General features: G+C 37.2%; 1 protein-coding gene across 1 annotated transcript in view; it reads left to right on the forward strand.

The window, feature by feature from the left end:
- Positions 1-19584, forward strand: part of ZFAND3 (zinc finger AN1-type containing 3) — a 135085-nt gene that overhangs the window by 72535 nt on the left and 42966 nt on the right. The window contains 1 exon segment of the mRNA XM_066178423.1: positions 15294-15473. Within this exon segment, the coding sequence (XP_066034520.1) occupies positions 15294-15473 (180 nt within the window).

A 19584-nucleotide genomic window follows, 5' to 3' on the forward strand; every position in this document is an offset into this window, starting at 1 on the left:
GAGGCTGTGCTACCAACCTCTATTTTTAAAAGCAGATGTCTTTGAAGGTATTTTAGAACTAATCAGGCATCCAGGTGGAAAGCTACAGCTTTCTGTTCTTCACCACATGAGATTTGATGAAAGCCTTTCATTCTGCTGTCATTGAACAGGTAAAGAAGAGAATAGAAATTCTCCTTTCTCAGCATCAGAATAGCGGGCCAGGATCTGTTTCCCTAAAGAAGCTATGAAAACGAGTTGAGAATAGCAGGATAGCTCTGTACCTTTACTGAACTTTCAGATCTTCTTAAACGTAATACTTCTGGCATGCTCTGTTTTGACAGGATTCAGCTGCATTGGGACTGCTTTGCATTTGCCTGGTGTTGGCATGTTTTGCTCTCTCAGGAGGTTAAGAATAAAGTTGTTCTAACTTGCTTCAATCATGGGGGTTTTTTCCCCTTGTGCTTGATAACAGAAGTAAGAGAATGACCTAAAGAAAAAGAAAGTAGAAATATGCTCACGTGAGAAAACAATGCAAATATGCAATTCTCTTAACTTCCCTTTTGTATAACGTCTTTAAGCTATCACTTGATTGGGGATATTATCAAAAAGGAGAGGAAAGAAAATTCGTGAAGTGTCAATCAGTGTAACGTCTGATACTGCTCCCCAAAAATAAGTGTTGAAAAGAAGACGTGTATCACTAAGATAAAATACTTTTTACAGCACTGAAAGAAGCCTAGGAGGCAGCTAGTGCAGCAAATCACGAACACAAGTCTTGAATTTAGAAGCTGATGGCAACGTCATTTCTGGGCATGTACCATTACCATTCCCCACTGGCCAGTGTCTGCCTCAGTCTTTAGTGTGAATAAAGCAGAAAGCTTGAGAATCCTGCATTGCAATAATTTGACAGACAAGCCTGGTCCTAGCTGTCTTTGTGACTGTAATGCTTTTTAAAAAGTCATTAGTTTTCTCCTACCTAATTTTGATGTGAAAACTAGTCTGAAAATACTTAAGGTGAGTGCCATGTCTTCAACAAGAGGGACTGCTGCAGATTTTCAGACTGATGCAGTTTTTCTCCTGGCACTGCAAATCAGTACAACTGTGTGGTTTTCCTGTAAAGCAAGTTTGATGGGAAACACTGACTGTGTAAATCATCTTTAAATTGACCAGGGAGGAGAAGATGCACATTTATAAAGCTACTTTTTTGGGCAAGTGTGAAGAAGGAAAGAGATTTCAGGTTTGATAAAGCAAGAGTAAGAGAAAGTAGCTCAAGAATTAGACAGTGTTAATTTTTCCATACACTATCATGAGCTACTTCAGGGTTCTCAGGAAAAGGAGAGCAGAAGTCAGGTACTGAAAAGCTCTTCATGTCAGCTGTGGCATTACTTCATTTAAAGTTATGCTAGTCACTTTGCTTTTAGCAAAATAACAAGCTACTTAAGTATTGTGTAATGTTTATAAAGATGTTACAAGTGCTGTTTCTTTTCAGAAGGGCTGGGTGATCTCCTTTTCAAAAATAATTTTTAAAAGCAGGTTTGTTTACCTAGAAGGATTAAGATAATTAAGTAAGATAAAAGTGGCAAGTCTTACAATTCACAAGCAAAATGGTTATTTCCAGAATTTTCATATTAATTGATCTGTGGCATTGAGTTCTTCACACAGTGTACAGTTAGGAACTGTATTATTTCTTTTCTGCTGTTCTTTCCTCAGCTCCATTTTTTGCTACAACATTGCTTGCTCTCTGCATACTGTTTCCTGTTCACAAGTGAGCAATTCCTAAATAATTCATTAATTTGAATGTAATAATGTTTGTACAGGGCCAGCCAAAGCTATGACTAGTCAGCACACTCTCATCAGTTGTGAGCAAGGTGCCAGACTAAGCAAATAGGGCTAACTGTTCTCAAAATTTCTAAAAATACTCAACAAAGAAACCCTTCCTAAATTTGAAGTGAATGTTGGCTTCCTGACTGTCATGCATCTCCAGCATGAAATTGAGCTAGTAGCTTAATTTTCCTTATACATAGCATTTCCCTATCTCTAAAGACAGTTGGATACCCTTAGAAAATGGTTATGAAAATATAGCTAACAGTACTGAAAATGTATTTGATAATGCTGAAAAGATCAACAGTGAACACAAACTTAACCTTCAGTCATACAGCATGGGTCATTTTTCACTCTAAATGGTGTGCAGTTTGGTGTAAAGCAACTTGAAATAATCCAGTTGAACATACTACAGAAGCGTGGATTTCATCTGTCACCTCTGCCACCATGGTCCCTTCTGGGCTTCTAGTTTATTTGTCTCTGCTTTTAAAAAAAATCTTTTAAATGTGCAAATTTGAATCTGCTAATTTAAGTAGCATCACAACCAGAATTCAGTTTGTTGGTAATTTGATAGAGCAGAATTCAACTTGGGACAGACCAGGCAAAGCAGAAGTAACACAGCTGTTACTGTAAATGTCTGCAAAACATAAAAATGAGTGTTCTTGCTTAAATTAAATATGAGGTCTTGAAATCTTGTAATTGAAAGTTCAGCTTCTGTAATCATACTGTTTATCTCAGATGCAGCTGACACATTCTAGTATAGCCTGGGGAACTTGGAAATGAAGGGAGCAGGAAGCCAGACCAGTGTTGCAGTCAAGACTAAGTTATGTTCTAAACTGGAAACTGGAGGAGATTATAGATTGAAGTCCCAGAGTGCATTGTAGAGGTCACAAATTAATTAGCAAGGGAGTGTGTTGATGGAATTGAATATATGGGTTTCATATCAGAGGGTTTGCAGTGCTAATGTGTTCTTAGTCATTGCTGAATTTGGCAGGAAGAAGATAGGGCATAACCAGCAATTCTCTTGAGTCTGTGAAATTGAGTGCAAGAGATTTGCTGATGATTTGCCTTTATGAACCAAGATCTAAGATTCAGACTTTGGGTTCCTATGGAATATCAGTATAGTTAGCATACAGGTCTGCAAATTAATTTCTTAATTAAAAATCTTGGGGAAAACGTGCATCAACTTGGAATTTAGTTCTAGGAAAAGACAAATTCAAGTGTTGGGCTGTGGATTGATTTAATTATCTAAAATCCCTTCATTTTACTTCTGCTTTCAGTTGAGCTGCCACTGTTATTTGCTGTGAATCTTAATGTACTAATGTTTACAGAAACCTTGGACAACTAATAGACAGATGTTTCCTGATGTTGTCTTCCAGAATATCTAGTGCAGCCTATTTTTTTATTTGAATATACACATAAAGCATCTTTTTGTGTGTGTAACCAGTGTTTCTAGAGATAATCCAAGCCCACAGTATGAATAAAATTAATGGTTCTATTGCTCTTGTCCCATGTAGAAAAAAAAAATTCTTTCATTTTTACCTGTGCTAAATATATTTTGTTTTTGCTGAAGTTTATTTTATATATAGGCATTAAAATGTATCTGGTTTATATATGTCACTGTGGTCCTAGCATACAATTAAGAGAATAAAATCTGTGCTTCAGAACAGTACCTTCTGAAGTTGTTATGCTGAGATATTTTAATGTACAGACAATTAGGCAGGATTGAAATGTTACCTTATGGCGTTTTAGATGAGGACAAACACTGGAACATTAGTCACAGAGCACTACAATTTAGATTTACTGTCACTGTTTCCAAGCAAAATCCATTTAATGGGTATAACTTTACTCCCTTTTATTTTCTTAGATATATTTCTGTTTCTCCAGCTAGATCAGATTTAACATTGGAGATTGTCCTGATAAAAGTTACCATCTAGTGTTCATATATTGAAGAACTTGTAGACTTTAATTAAAAATAGTCACTGCAATGGATGACAGATTTCTTCTCCTGAAGACTGACATTTGGTGTACCCTGTATTTGAAGTGAAACAGGAAATCATCGTTCCCTATTTTTCATCTGCATTTCTACTTGCTGATTTGAGTGTTGCAGGTCTTACCTGTTCAGCTCTGTAGGAAACGTCTTTGTTGTTTGTTTTTTTTTTTTTTCCCCCAAATAGGGGGTTTGTTATTATTACTTAGGCAGAACAGGAAAAATCATTGTAAAGCAAGATGGCAGGATTGTGAGATCTTTTTTTTTTTCTTGCATAGCTGAGTTGCTCACTGTAGTCAGTACAAGTGGGTATTTCAAGAGAGCCATTAAGCGCTGTAAATTGTAGTAGATTTTTTGCTAGTGTAGGCACTCTGAATGTTTTTGGTTTTCCAGAGGTCTCAGCCTCAGTCCTCTAAAACTTCTAAGTTCTTGCAGCTAGACAGTGTTGATACCACTCCTTTGTCTCTTAGAAAACTACATTACTGGTTGTTCCCACAGATTTTTACAGCAGAGTTTACCAAAGGTGAAATTACATCAGTCTTGCTTCTTCAACTATATCTCTTTTTCTCCTATTTAATTTAAAATTTATCTTTCAAGTTTGATAATTTGCTGCACAGCAAGGTGATGCCACTTGACTTTTTTTATTATTATTATTTTCCCCTCCCTCCTCACGGAAGAAAGAAGTAGTTTCTGTTTTGTAAAAAAATTATGTAATGGTCCCCAGTCATAATGAAAGATGAACATTTATGCTGTCTTTGTTTTATGTGTCAGAAAGAGGATCAAGGGCAAGGTTTTTTCTGGATAGTTTGCGATGGAAAGGATGGATTTAGTTACCAAGTTGCTTCTGTTAAATAATCAGATTTGCCGTAGCAGTACTTACTCTAAAATTGACATACATAAAAAGAGACTCTTCAAAGTGTCTTTGCAGAAATAAGGAAGCTTTTTCTCTGCTGAAGATGATGAGAATAGAAATCAATGTGCAGGGAAGGAAGGTTTTGGAAAATGCATCCTAATAGAACACCTCCCTCTGGTGGTTTATATTATGGTTCAGTCTGCTCTGTCACACCGTGAACTGGAACCTCCATGGCGGGAAATGCCGCTGCTACTGAAGAACTAGGAGAACTTACTAAAAAGATAATTGAATTGCATATATACTTTCCTGCCCCTGTAGCTCATTAGGTATGATGGGGGAGGTTTAGGCTGCTTAACCCCCTTCACTCTTGAGTCTGTCAGGCGATCCATGCTTTCTTCTCCTCCCCTCTTGTTGCTGGGATCATTTTGCCATTTTTGCTGGGCTGTAGGAATAGCCTCTATGGATGTTGGTGCTTTAAGCGGGTAATCAGAACAGTACACATGAAACAACTCATAGCTTCTAGCAATCATTTGGCTCGTTCTGAAAATTTAATTAATCTCTTAGTTTATTCATATTTAGCTGCTTGGTGAATTTCATGTGCCAGTCCTCAGTTAGTTTCCAAAGTAATGTCTGTAATTACTTGTACTTGAAACACAGTTAGCCACCCTAACTGTAGGAGAAGGCTTGCTGTTAACTGTTTATTTTGTAGGGTATTAATGCCAAGAAACAGATTATTTAAAAAAAAATTTGTAAGCTATTCAGGGATGGGTTCGATCTATCAATCAGGCATGTGAGCTCAACTGTAAAATTATTATTTCTAGCTCAGTTTGGGCATAACAAAAATACTTTAAAATGCTTCTTGAAGGCATATTTTAGTGTCTTGCTTTTCGTGCCCATTACACTTCAGAAAGTGTAGCAAACTAGCAGAATGTATGAGAATAACATTTTTGATCCTTGTTTTCCTTTCCATTTAGTAAGCATTTTATGATGATTTTTCCTGTTTTTCTTTCACAGCATAGTGAAAACTGCTCTTATCCCCCCATCCAGGCTGAACACTCAAAACACTTTTAGTTTTGTTTTGTGTGTCATTAATAGAAGAACCTGTGAGACCTTGTAAATTTTCTCCAAGGCTTCAGTTGAAAAGCAAAAAATCTGGGACGTTTCCAAGGGTAGGGGTCCTAATTCCATGACTGTAACGTTGTTAAACTCAAGAGAAACAAAACCTTAGATGTGGAGGACTGGCTAGAGAAACCTGTTTTTATGTGCAGGATCCCAACATTAGCAGCCTTTAATTAATGTATTGTTCAAGGTCGGGGCATCACTGCTCTGATTTGCAGGTTTATGCTTTGCTGCTGAAGACTCCCCTTTAAGGGGTTCCACACCTATTGTGCTAAATAGCAACCATTTCCATATCTCCATTACCTTGGAAGTGATAGCAGAGGAAGTCAGATCACATCAAGTGCCAAAGCATGGATACAAGAAGCAAAAGGATTGCTCTCTTCTTACACCTCTTTTTTATTGCACTTTGTCTTAATATGGAGATACAGACACAGACAAGAGTGGGTGTTTTAGGCAATTTCAGCAGTGATCCTCCAGCACTGACAGGCAGAAGGATCACTTCATCTTCGTAAGAGATGCTTTAAGTTCTCATGTATTTGTTATATAAAAATAAGGTGAATTGAGGGGCAGTGTATTTATCTGTGTTTTCCACTGGGGGGACGGGAATGCAACATTCTGAGGAGAGCAGTTTTTCCATTCCTTTTCCTTTTCTACACTTTTCAAGTTTTTTTCCATTAAAAGAAGCATCAATATCAAAATAGTCAGCATTTGTAAGGAAAAAAGTAATTAAAAATCCGTGAACTTCAGATGTTAACTCAGTAGATGACTTTTCAGCCATTTTGAACCGATTTCATATGTTGAGATGTGTTCCAGCTTTTTTCTTTGGGACCGATTGGCTAATAAGGAAAATGGATGTTGTCTTTGACTTATATTCAGCGCCTCTAATACCTTCTTCTGAAAAACAATTTTAATAATAAATAAACTTATTAATTCAAAACTTCATCATGTTTTGTTGCTCACAGAGAGGCCTAAGCCGTGTTTATTTTATGTAGGCATTTGATGTCTGTGTCCGATATTTTTGTTCCTAAAGGACTGTAAAAGAAATACGTATATTTAAACTTTACTGAAAATAAGCGTGGTATGCTTAAGTATGGGCTTGGTTTCTGAGGCATGGTGTTCCATAGTCAAAATTAATTGTCACATGGTGGTTTGTGGCAACCACAACTAGACAGAGTTCTCAGTGTTTGAGCTTTGGGATTTATAAACCTAAATCAGCTTTTCTTTTCTTTGCCCTTGAGCTCTTGCTTTTTTTTGTTGGTTGGTTGTTTTTTGTTGTTGCTGCTGGCAGGTTGAACACTACTCTCCAGCATTTCTATATGGTTTTAGAATGTGGTGGAGGGGATGGTAAGTGGGAGACTACAGCTACTCCCTTAAGCTTCTGAACTCCTTGCATCGTTAATGAGCTCTTGCAGAAAGGTGTCGGATGAGATTTCGGTGACTGTTCTCACTTGTATGATTAAAACATTACTTAAGTTTTCTTCATATTATTGTAGATTATTGAAGTCATAGATTGTCATATAAACTCTAACTGTTGCAAAGTTGTTCCCTAACAAATGAGGACTGTCAGACTGGGAGTTTCCTCTCCACGCTTTCCTGTAGCTACTTCGTATGAAAGGTGGATGTGTATTACAAGAAGAAGCATCATGTTGCAGTAAGCTGCAGAAGAGTGGGAATATTGCCCCTTATACTTCACCATTCATTGCTTTGGTGGAAAAACCTAAATAGTGAGAAAATACTAAATCTTCTTTACAGGCACACATTTCAAAGTGTCTTGTTGTGTCTGGGGAAGTGAGGCCAGGAAACGAGAGTATCTTCTCTTCTCTCCCTTTTCTTCCAGAACAGGCTCTGGGCTGTTCAAAAGAAAAGAATCTGATAAATTTGTGATTCTGGGAGATGTTTTGAGAGTTTCAGTATTGGTAGTTATTAAGATGCCCTAACTGAAGATAAGGGAGAGGGAACTGATGAGTGGCTTACTGCTAAGCAAGGTTTAATCTACTGCACAGGCCTTTTGTCCCTTGTGAAAATCCTCTCAATTTATGGCATAGTCAAACATTTGGGAATGTTTGAACCGTAAATTTGACTATTATTGACAGAAAATGAGGCAAATGTACACGTTAATTGGAATCACATAAATTAGATTGGAGGAATTAATTAAAAAATAATAGACATGTGTCTTGAAATTGGAAAGTTCTCTCTAGATATTGGAAAGGGCATGGTAAGGTGATTTGAAAGATAGCTCTAGTATAAGAAAAGCTAATTGAAACATTTCTTTTACTAAAATAATAGTTCCTATGTGTCCAGAATAAATATGAGTTGTATTTAAATTCTGTCAGTTAACAATCCCATTTTCAAGATCTCTCATTTGTTATAAATGCACCTTGTGAAGTTTACTTCATTAGTTGGTTTCATAGGACTTGCTACTGTTGCAAAGTGCTTGGTTTATGGGTTCATGGGTCAGTTTCCTCGTCAGAACAAATGTTTCTCCCCCTTTAGGAGCATAAATTTTGATGTCTCATCAGTCTGAATTTAGTTCAAAGTTGTACATTTACTAATCTGTTTAGTTTTGTAAAGGGATACTAATACTGAAAGAATTCCAGTGCTAAACATACTGAAATTTAGGGGGATAACAGAGGTGCATTTTTTATTGGTAGTGTGCTGTTCTTAGTTTTAGTTTTATGCTTACGTTTTTGAGCATTTTCTAGAATTGTCTCATTTGTTGTAAAATGCCCATGTCACGTTTTCCAAGTTGTCTTTGAGAGCAAATTCTACAGATCACAGCTGCTTAGATGTTTTCCCCAGGTACTTTTTAAAAATTTTCCCGTATTTAATTCTCCACTGAACTACCCTCAGATCATGTTTAATGTTTGTTCTTCTTAAGTGCCAGATGGATCTCCAAATGACTGCAGGATTTTACTTTTCCTGGCTATTAAGTAGTGAAGTTCCTTGTCTTGTTTCTTGAAGCTGGTAAAATTGTTGTGATTACCACATTTAGCAGAGAAGCATGAAAGAGTCCTTGGCAAGCTGCCCACTCGGTGTCTTACTACTAGTCCATTCTGGGATATGCCCTTCCTAATGAATACCCACTCCACATATCATTGAAAAATAAAACATTTTAATAAAACATGCAGTCATGATGGAGTAGTTGCCTTGTCTTCCTCAGTTACTTAAGTTTCCTGCTTTACCATTGCATTGGTCTGTTACCAGTATCCTTTGATACAGATTCAAGAATACACAGAATGTCAATTAGTTGGGCATTAAATTGTCTTTATGTCCTAGTTTTACCAGTTGCAGGTGCTGTATAAGCCAGCCCCTCATTGGTTTTAGGTTTTGCAGTGCAAAATAACAGTAGTTCAAGTAGAGCTTTCTTACTGTAGGTGCGCTAATAAATTAAAGTATGAATGCTAACTGTGGACCTTAGGGATTCTCTGACAGGAATTTTAAAGTGGATTGGTAAAATAGGAGTTTACTCTTCATGGTTTCAGCACTTGGGTCCTGTAACAGTCAATAATATTTATTTTTTATGGTGGTGAGTTTTCTGGAATAATGAAATTTTAGTTGAAATAATAAGTAATAATAGTAAGCCTGCTGCTTTATATAAGAATGGGAAATGTGACACCAGGGTACGGAACTTTTAAGTGACCTTGATCCTAGTCTATACTGAAATAAGTACAGTAAGTAAATTGTCATTATCAGGCAGAGCAAGGAGCATTTGTTCTGTGGGGAAGTTGCTCTCAGGCAGTATTTCCTAGATGATAATGAAATTCCTATTTCATCAATTTAGGATTTCACAACTGCTTTGGAAATGGTGGGATCATATGCTGTAAAACCGGCAATTTTTTTAATGTCTACCGTGCAATGTGTTATAAGCCTCGTGAATACAGTTGCTGTAGACTCTTTTGTTCAGAACTGCATTTTCCTTCCTTAAAAACATGTCTGCATGTATAATTATGACGTGGATCTTGAGTTGAAGGTCATCTGTAACAATGTTATGCTTGTTGTCTTGATAGTCTTTGCTTATTAGCTATTCATGAATTTTCTTTCTAAGTAATTGGCAAAATCTGGTAGTCAGATCTAAAGCTTCCTGTGTAGCTTTGGGGAAGAATCATTTGTTTGAGCCAAGGGAAATAAGGTTTATTATGGAATGTCATCTTTAAGCAAGGAGTGTCATCTTTGGAGAGAAAACCAGCTCAGAACACCATCATCAGAATTCCTGGGGAAAGCCCCCCAACCTCCCACCCCCCAAAAACCTAACCGACCAAAACAAACAAAAAACCCTACAACAAAACTCCCACCAAGCTAAATCCCCAAAATATTGATACATTGCATAAGCTTTACAAATAAGGTGGTGTTATAGAACTTGATCCTTATTCCTGAGTGATAAATACATGTAATTGCAGCTGTGTTGTCTCAGTGTTTGGCACCCTTGCAGATGCGTCTTTTTTATTTTGTCTTTGTAATACTTCTCTGCTTATTTGAAAAGACAATGAAATGCTTATGAAAAGCTCAATATATGCAACATGCAAACCTCAGTGTTATTTGAAACTTACTAATAATGTGTTGCAATTTTAAAAAATATAGCAATCATAATCGATAACTTAGCATAAAGAGCTTATTTCAGTTTTTCTTCATGAAGAAGAAAAGCTGAAAAGAAGTGAAAATTTTGTATTTATGAATAATACCCCTAAGAGCTGAATAGCTTTCCTGTATCATACGTGCTCATAACTTTAAATAAAGTTGTTTTACAGAAAATAGTTTTTCTAGTATTTTTACTGCTTAATTCTTTCAGTACTTTGTACTATGAAAGCGATGAGATCTGCTGATAGCTCATATAAGATTATACTGCAATTGTAATTTTGTACTTTCCAGTCTAATATATTTTATTTATAGATTTATAAATATAATTTACTGTAATTAATACATACCTCTGATGCCTTTTTATGACTTTGTTTGTCACCTCTTAATGCAAATGCTTGTGCATTCTATGGTGCATTCCTCTCATAGCCAGATATCTGTCTTTATTCTCCAAGTGGGCTAATGCATCTTACTGTCTGCATGCTATTTAAGAAGAAAAAAACTCAAACTTCTCTTTCCAAGTGGAGTTTTATTGCCAGACCATTATTGGAGCTCTAGATTGCATTCCAGTCTGTACGGAAAGTAAAGGTTTTATCCATCTCACCGTAATTTATTATGCAAAAAGTAGTTATGTATGAATGACACTTGAAATACCTTCAGTAGGCTATGAACCAGAGCGGTCAGTGTAGAGTTCTCAGTAAGTAAATAAAATCTTTAGGACTTTCAGTACTATTCCCTGGCCATACGTGAACAGTTTCTCTGTACTCAGTTCTGTGAACAGACATGTGAAGAGAAGAAGAAAATAAGGTCATAACATAAAGATTTCACAGTAGCAGTTTCAATGCCATAGCATTTGTGTTACTTCCCATAGAGTACTCTCAGAAAGCAGTTTAATTGTGGAACTGTTTTCTGAGTAGACTACAGTAAGTCTGTTGTGCACATTGGGATGCTATGGGCTGGAGAGATTCAATGTTATACCAAAGTTGCTCTGGGAATAGAAAACATGCAAATTGTGCATTTAGTGCAGTGTAAGAAGCTAGCACTCTCCAAATAAACTTTTTGCTAGTTCACATTGCTATGTTATGGGAACTGTAGGATTGAAGAGTAAGGAAGTGTACTATTTCCTATCAGTTAAAATAATTACTTTAAAGACTCTCATTCTCTTCCCTTAGCATGCTGTTTACTCTGACACCTCTTCCATAATATGTTTGAATAAACTTAACTTCTTTTTAATGAAATATCTGTTATAGGTCAGAGAATAGGAATTGTTTGTGACTTAGACTCTTAAAATAACCCAAAAGGAGATTTTTGGAGATGATGTGTTTTCTTATTACCGTAGCAGGAGTGCAAATGGGGAAACAGTCTGGCTTAGTATTAGGTCATTTTATGTAATACTTTGACATGCTTGTCTTTTTCAGAAGAAATGCTTTGTGATATGGTCATACTTACCTTTACCTTAAGTTTTAACTGACTGTAATCACAGAAGTTACCAGAAGCTGTGAAAGGTCATTTCCTGCTTAGTTACAGAGCCCTTAGTTAAGTGAAAGTTGAGAACTCAAGATTTTCTTATGTATTTTGTTAGATATTAATGGCTAAAGAAGGCTACGTACTGGAATAGGGACTGTCTGATTCCTTGTGTCACAGAATCATGTATTTTAGGTAGTGGAAGGGGCTGGATGTCCTAAATATTTGTTCTTGAGGCAATGGGTGAAATGAACATGCTGGGAAGACGTGCTCTTGCGGGTTGCTCACCGTAACCTGGTAACAGTAACTGGACAACCAAGCTTGAAAGTTTTAGGGCCCCACAGAAGGTGTGATTTTATGTGGCAACTCCAGTTTTAGGGGCTAAAATAAGAAGCTGTAAAGGCAATGGCTTTCATTATTAATATTATCTTACTAATTAAAATGGGCAAAAGATTATCCTGCAAAAGAACTTCCTACCTGAAGTCTGGAAATAAATACAGCTTCTTGCCTTCCTTTACTTTAAGCAATTAGAATTCATTGTATATATAGAATATGAAATGTTTGTATCATGTCTTGTTTATTCACATAGTGGGTGTTTTGTTTACAAAGAAATACTAAGTAACAAAATAAAAATAACACTCTCGGTATTAATATCCAGTACATGAGAGTTCTGAGATATTCTCTTCTTGCTCAACTGTTTGAGATACTGGGTGTGTAACCCTTGAACTCAACAAAGCGAAAGGATTTTGGCGCTTGAAGACTGATAGCTGCTTATTCCTAGCAGCTTCTCTACCATGCAGTAATAGTTTATTGAATGCATTTCATGCATTTTATTGATAGATCTTTCCATCTACTATTTCCCCATATTTGCAGGAAAGAGCAAATTTTCATGTCTTATTTTGATGCTGTCTCCACCATGTGGTTAACAATGGGATACTTTGCAGTTTAACAAAAAAAAACCCCCCACCACAGCCACCCCAAAAAGCCCGAAACACCAACCCCACCAAACCTGACGGCAGTGGAGAGAGAGAGACAATGTCGAGAGGAAAAACAAAACATTTTTTCTGACAAATGGAGAAGGTTTGTGTTAAAAATTGCAAAGATGATTTTCATTAACTAGGAAAGGGCAGTCCAGTTTTCATGGACTTTCGGTCACCCTTGTGCATTTTGGCGCAGATTTTGCTAGTATAGTGAAAGTCTCAGGAAAAATTTAAAAAAAAAATTAAATTAAAGTGTTCTCATGCCTTTCCAATTAAATAGGAACTTCTCCAAATGGTGATTAATGTCTTGCCAACTCTTGTCCTGGTTTTTCCTTGTTGAGATTATTAGGTGAGGTCATTGTTCTGTCAACAGAATTGCATTCTGATTTTAATCAGAATAAAGCTTACCTTTCAAAACTTGCCAGGGTCTTGTCTGTATCGTGTGTATTTTTGTTTTATTTGTTAAGCAGTTAAGGCTTAACTGGATTTACTCAGGCTCAGCTCTCCTGGAAATAGTGCCAACTTTTATGGGCTTGCAGGGAGAGCAAGGTGATCTGCAAGTTATTTGTGTTAATGAGACCCACTGGTTGACAGAAGCCAAATGCCCCCCTGATACAGGGACAAAATACAAGGCAGCTTCAGTTACAGTTCTTGTGTTTCAGGTGCTTGGGATCATCAGCCTTAAGGATTTTCTCAAGTACTCTTGCTTGTAATGAAGAAGGGGTTAAAACAGGGGCGGGAAGTATTCTTGGGTTACACTCAACTGAGCAGGCTAAAACTTTTTTGAATGTTAATTGATTTGCAGTCTGAGTAAAAGTTAGTTCTGAACAGGAGGTCATGAGTTCACGGAGGCAAAGTGCATTTCACTGCCATGGTGGATTTTGCTGCTGCGGCAGCTTTGAGCTGCTACAATTGCCGCAGCTGCCTGATTGTGACTGGTGCAGAAAAGTGTCTGAAGCCTTCTTGATTACACAAACACACAAAATCCAGAAGCCCAATTTGGGTTAAACTTTGTTGATAACTAGTGAGGCCTGAGTAGAACATCGTCCTTCGTCCTGTAACTCATCCCTGACAAAAGGCTTCTCACTGTTTTTTCTGAGCTGTCTTTCGGAGGTGGGTGATTTCCTGTCTGCCGCCTCCTCCCTTCTCCTCCTCATCTTCCTCCTCCCTGGCTTTGAGCTTGCTCCTCTCCTATCTGGACTTCTGGCTGACTCTTCCACAGCAGAAGTTAAGGCTTAATTTTTCTGGCAGGTCACTTAAATCCTAAATCAGCATTTAGGAACTGTTTGGCTGTAGTGCTTCCCAATCCCTGTGAGTCATGTTGGCAACCTGTGTTTCTAACTCATCATCATCTACAAACATTTATAGACTGCTGTTTTCTGCTCTGTTATGACATAATAATAAGCAACCAAATATTGATTTATCTATGTATTTGTGTATTGAATAAATTCTACCCTTGTATGTAATTTAGAAAAAATGTAGTTAGATACGAAGTGGTGGTGCACTTCATCCTCAGCTGTTTCTTTACAAGAAGAGGTGGGAGAACTAGAGGCTAAGCAAACCAAAATTCACTTGGTTGGCAGGTGTGCTTCCCAGAAGGCAGAGTGTGCCAGACTGAAATCCAGTAGTGCAGCTGGTAGACTTATGCTATAGTCAGTCGTATATCAGGACTGCAGATCTGGGAAGAAGCTTTCAGTGGGGGATTTGCGTTTGAAAATATTTCCCCTCAAACTTGAATCTAGTTTGGAGGCAGGGTAAGCCGGAGGGTGATATTTGTCAAACACCTGGGATTTGGACTGTGGGGGCAGTTTGGAGACAAATGTAACTTAGCATTTGCTGATAAAAAAAGAAAACTTTGAAGCCAAATCATTTGTACACATTTTTAATGTATTTTAGTGGTTTACCTTCCATACCTAACTCTATGCTCTTGAATCAGCGTGGGCAACTTTTAGTACCAATGTTGGAGTAAGTGAAGGAAGGAGGAAACACCCCAACCTTCCCCCCACCTCCTCCCACATATTCTCCCCCCCAATACCCATCAAACCAATGATGCAAAGGCAATACCTCACCAGCTCCCCATGCTAACCTGGAACTGTAGCTGTATTCACTGCCTCTGCCAAAACTGTTACTGATGGGATTTTATATAATGGCAGTGAAAAGTGTAACATTCCCATAGTTCTGTATTACATGCCTTGGTTCTTCCCTCACTGGATGTCTGCTCCCTTTATGTTTCTGTACATGCTTTGTGTAAACCCTTTTGAAAATGATACCATGTGCTGTGGTAGGCTTTGAATGCTCTTGGAGGGCTGGGGAAACAAGACCTTTGTGTAACTCTGAAAATGTTTTTTCTCCAGGAAATAACTTTTAAGATATTTTAAATCTGAAGTAAAAATTTGAATGCCACTGTTTGTGTTTATCAAAGTGATGATACCTCTGGCAGTGTTTCGGGCTTATTTTTGTTACATGGGGGGTTTTGCATAAAATTTGATGATGACGTATGAAATCTTGGTTTTGATAGATTTCCAGAAGAAACAGCCAGACGATGACTCTACTCCCAGCACAAGCAACAGCCAGTCAGATTTGTTCTCTGGGGAAACGAACAGTGACAACAGCAATACCTCTCTAACCACGCAGGCCGCTAACTCCAACCAGCAACTTTTGACAGAACTGAATGTAACTTCACCGAGCAAAGAGGAATGTAAGTGCACGAGTCCTGAGTGAGAGCAAAGGAGGCGTAAACATTTTGCTTTGTTCTCAGGTTTATGTATCACTGACTCCCTCTGGAAGTTAATGGCATGCCTTTTGGGGTGAAGGGAAAGGTTAGAAGCTATTCTCAAAATAGACATTGATAGCTTTAACTGAAGAACAAATAAGAGTTTTTAACTTTACATTTGATGTATTGTATTTCATGCATATGTAAGCCATTTGATATGTGGAAAGAATTTAATTGTGAGAAGCTCCTTCTTACCTCTTCTTCTCCTCCACATTAGTGGTAAATTCATGTGTATATTCTAGCATCAACACCAGTATCTTGTGAAATTTGACTTTTAAACACGTTGGTTTTTAATTACTGTAATTGCATATAACACTGACTGTAATGTGTGCTTGTCTAGACTGCTACTTGCATATAACTTGTTCCATGTAGTAATTTATCTATTCTTTCATGACATATCTTTTGTCCTTATTGAACTGTCAGACAAAAATTCTCCCTGAAGGTAAGTTAGAATGCTTAGCAAACACAGTGAGATAAAATTGAGTTTTATATTTTTCTAAACCTCTAAAGTTCATCTTGCATCTAATATATTGAGTTTTGAAATCTGCATCCTACAACCTAAGCTCCAATGTGTAATTTGTAGCTTCATTTTTCTCCAGTTGTAGTTTTATTTTAGAAGGTTCTCTATGGAGAGAAACCCTCTTGAGCTGAGATTACTTTAGGGTGTGGCTAGTGTGTAGATCTACGCATTACAAGAAAATGCTTGTTTTTCAGTAGGAAATTTGCAAGAGCTGCTCTGGTTCTTGAACATTTAGGCAACTGCTGAAAATAAAAATGTTGACAAAGCACTAGAACTAAAACATCTTGCTTTCAGTTGTGTTAACTATTTGCACAGGATGGTTTCGCTGAATTGTCCAAGTATTTATTCTGTTTACAGGTATGAAGAGTTTGCAATTATGCAGGTTGTCTGTGGACAAAGCATAAAATGTCATTTTGGGATTGTGGTGGTTTATTAGACTAACTAAAGTAAAACTTTTAAACTGTGATGTTGTTATCTAGCTGCATTTGAGAATATTGTCAGAAATACAAGTGTCCACATGTGACTGTTGTGTGACCAGTTCTTGTCATAAGACTAAACTTGCCATGTAACTTTTGTCTCTGCTTCATGGACACTGTTGCTGCTGACCACCCTCCGGTTTCTTCTTTCTGTTCAGTGCTTCTGCAGGGGAAACCTGTAACCTGCTGTAAAAGCAAGGCCTTAAAACTAACTTCCTGGAGAATTCAGGAAAACACATCATGCTTCAGCAACACATTTTGGGCCTTCACAGTGTAGGGGCTTCAGCACCCTGCTCACTTATTAGCCAGTGTCACAGGGTGCTTCTGTAGTGCTTAATGGGTCAGCTTTTCTGAAAATCTGTTCAGGTAGAAATGAAATTGTGTTACAACAAAGTGTTTCTGTTGTGACTGAGAAAGATTTGGTTAAGTGGGAAACTGATGACAGGAACGGGAAAGAAATTAAATAGTGTCCTTCATCCTGAATTGCTGCGAGCTTGTGCGCATACACTGAACGTGATGGATATTAGGCAGCACAGCCTGCAGAACATTTGAAAATATTGGCTATTAAAAAAATTCTCTTTATGACTTCCTGCTGGGATGTTTTTAAGTGGAATACAGTGGAGAGATTTATTTACAGCTCTGCCTTCTCTCACATCCCCACTACCTCTTTAATGAAGCTTAATATCATTTATCAGAAATAATTAATATACAGATGGAGATTTTCGGATGGATAATGACCTTATTTTGCAAGGTTCTTTTCTTTAATGAAGAATGCCCAGACTTAAATGTCTTTTTGATTTCAGTTTGAGGGTGTCTTTTTCTGTGCAATATTTATTTATTTTGCAGCATATTCTGTAAAGTATGCATTGCTCTTAGTACAGCTGTGTTCTTCAAAGACTGATACTTTTCACTGCCATGTGATGACATGCAACTATGTTCTGTTCTGAACACAATTGTGGTAATTCACCAGAAGTCAATTGTATGGGATCATTGTGGTAATCCCTATCCAAGTGTGGGAAAAATTTATCTAATCATGTTTCATTCCACTCATCTCTCCTTCCTTTCAAGATTTTGAGGAGAGTCTTGCATCAAGGCATTTGCCACAGTATTTGAGTCCACAGGATAAACAGGGGACAAAATTGCAGCAAGTCATTTAGGCAGTTAAAGTCATTCATGTTGCAACAACTGAAGAAAACCATAGAAATCACATGTGGTAAGATTCATACTCTGTATCAGAGAAAGTGAAAGGGTTTTTGTACTTGTTTTAAAATAGCTATTTCCTTTTTTATCACAGAATGAATTATATAGGCCTTGAACTATATTTTGCAGCTCAGTTTGACAGTGTGCAACTGTTTGTGTGGTTTTTTGTTATTGTTTTGATTTTATGTGAGAGTTGCATTTACATTCCTGAGTGTCTTACATATACAACCAGGTTGTAGTGACTTTCCATCTCCCACCAACCTCAGTTCTGAAGAGTTACCTACCACAATGGCTGCTGTGCCTTCTAATATCCCTCCCCCTTAGAGGTGAAAGGTAATTCTCAATATCATATTTGCAGTCAACAAAAAGGTGTTAAAAATTTATACCCAGAGACAGTGACACGACTTCAGTGTTTTTTTTCCCCTCCTTCACATGTGTTCGATCTTTTGTGAAATGTTACTAATAATTAAAATTTTTTTTTAATGCTGTTGAAATTGGTGAGGAGGGAATTCTATGGAATTCTTTTTTTCCCCTCCACAGATACTTCTTGAGTTGCCTGTTTCTATCTAAAACCTTCAGGTCTCACCATTTGCAGTAAATTTTCTGAAATAAACTTGCAGACAAAGAGTAATATTGATATTGGTTAGCTCTGGTTAGTCTAGAGCTGCATGGATTTTACTGATCCATTTCTTAACAGGTAGTTAAATCAGTCTAACTTTTGTTCTGCTGCTGCTTTATGTGCAGATAAGTTTCATCTGTTCTCATTTTTCCTTCTGTCTCCTTCTTTCATTTAGGAGCTCCTAATGGTAGTTATTTCAGCATCAGTCACTGTATCAGCCAGTTGCTCTGTCAAAGATTTCCTTTTCATATTGGGTGGGCAAGGCTTTTGATTATTTTTAGCAGACAGGAAAAAAATGTATTTGACAATGGCCCTCACTTCTCCATGTCCTTACCTTCAGCCACCAACATTCTTTAAAAAAAAAAAGAAGCAGCTTATTAAGCAAGGTTCTATGTATTTTGGTAGAGAAAAGGTCACACTGCACATGGAATAATTTTGCTTAGTTTCAGGCCTTCAATGCTTTCTTTGGGGCTGTCACATCATTTTTCTGTCACTGTATGAGCAGAGCTAAAGCTGATTCTGTGCAGGTTTGAAATTAACTGTGTTGTTATGTGACAGGAGAAATGTCAATGTGAAGAACACTGACTCTGGCAGCTTGATCAGATTTGATATTTCAGTAGTTTTTAGCTTCGGCTGACAGGATTTTATTTTAATTGTGTGCTTAACTTTTCTTGGCCTTCTTGAATATCAAGAAGCACAATTGAAAAAGGACAAAAGGAATATCTGCTGTTTCTAAAAGCCTTAAATGCTCTTCATTCCTGTGTTGAAGAATTTATAAGAAGATAAACAAAGATCTGAGCTACTGGTATGAATGTCAGAAAATACACGGGAGATTTCAGCCCAGAAAGATGGTGATGTTCACTGACCACATCTTAACCTCTCTGTGTGCTGAATTTTAGATGCCCAAATACAAAAGTATTTCACGACTGGATGTCTGTAAATTTTGGCTAGTTTCCTTATGCTTTCAGAATTCGAGCCATTGCACATCAGAACTAAAACACCTTTGCCTTGAACATTTAAATTTGCAAGATACAGTTAGAAAAATGCTGTAGAAAATCGTTTATTTTATTAAGCATTTGTGCGCAGTGGAAGCACTGAAATACCCCCAGTTATGGAGTAATTTTAGTGAAGTTAATGTACACTAAGTGTACTGGTCCTGAGATGAAGTGCAGTAGGCTTCTATGAAAGGTATCTGGCAGAAAGGTGAGAAATTGTTTTTCC

Source organism: Chamaea fasciata, unplaced genomic scaffold, assembly GCF_029207755.1.
Source record: "Chamaea fasciata isolate MVZ Bird 193981 ecotype frontalis unplaced genomic scaffold, bChaFas1.0.hap1 SCAF_3, whole genome shotgun sequence".
In the NCBI taxonomy this organism is placed as follows: Eukaryota; Metazoa; Chordata; class Aves; order Passeriformes; family Sylviidae; genus Chamaea; species Chamaea fasciata.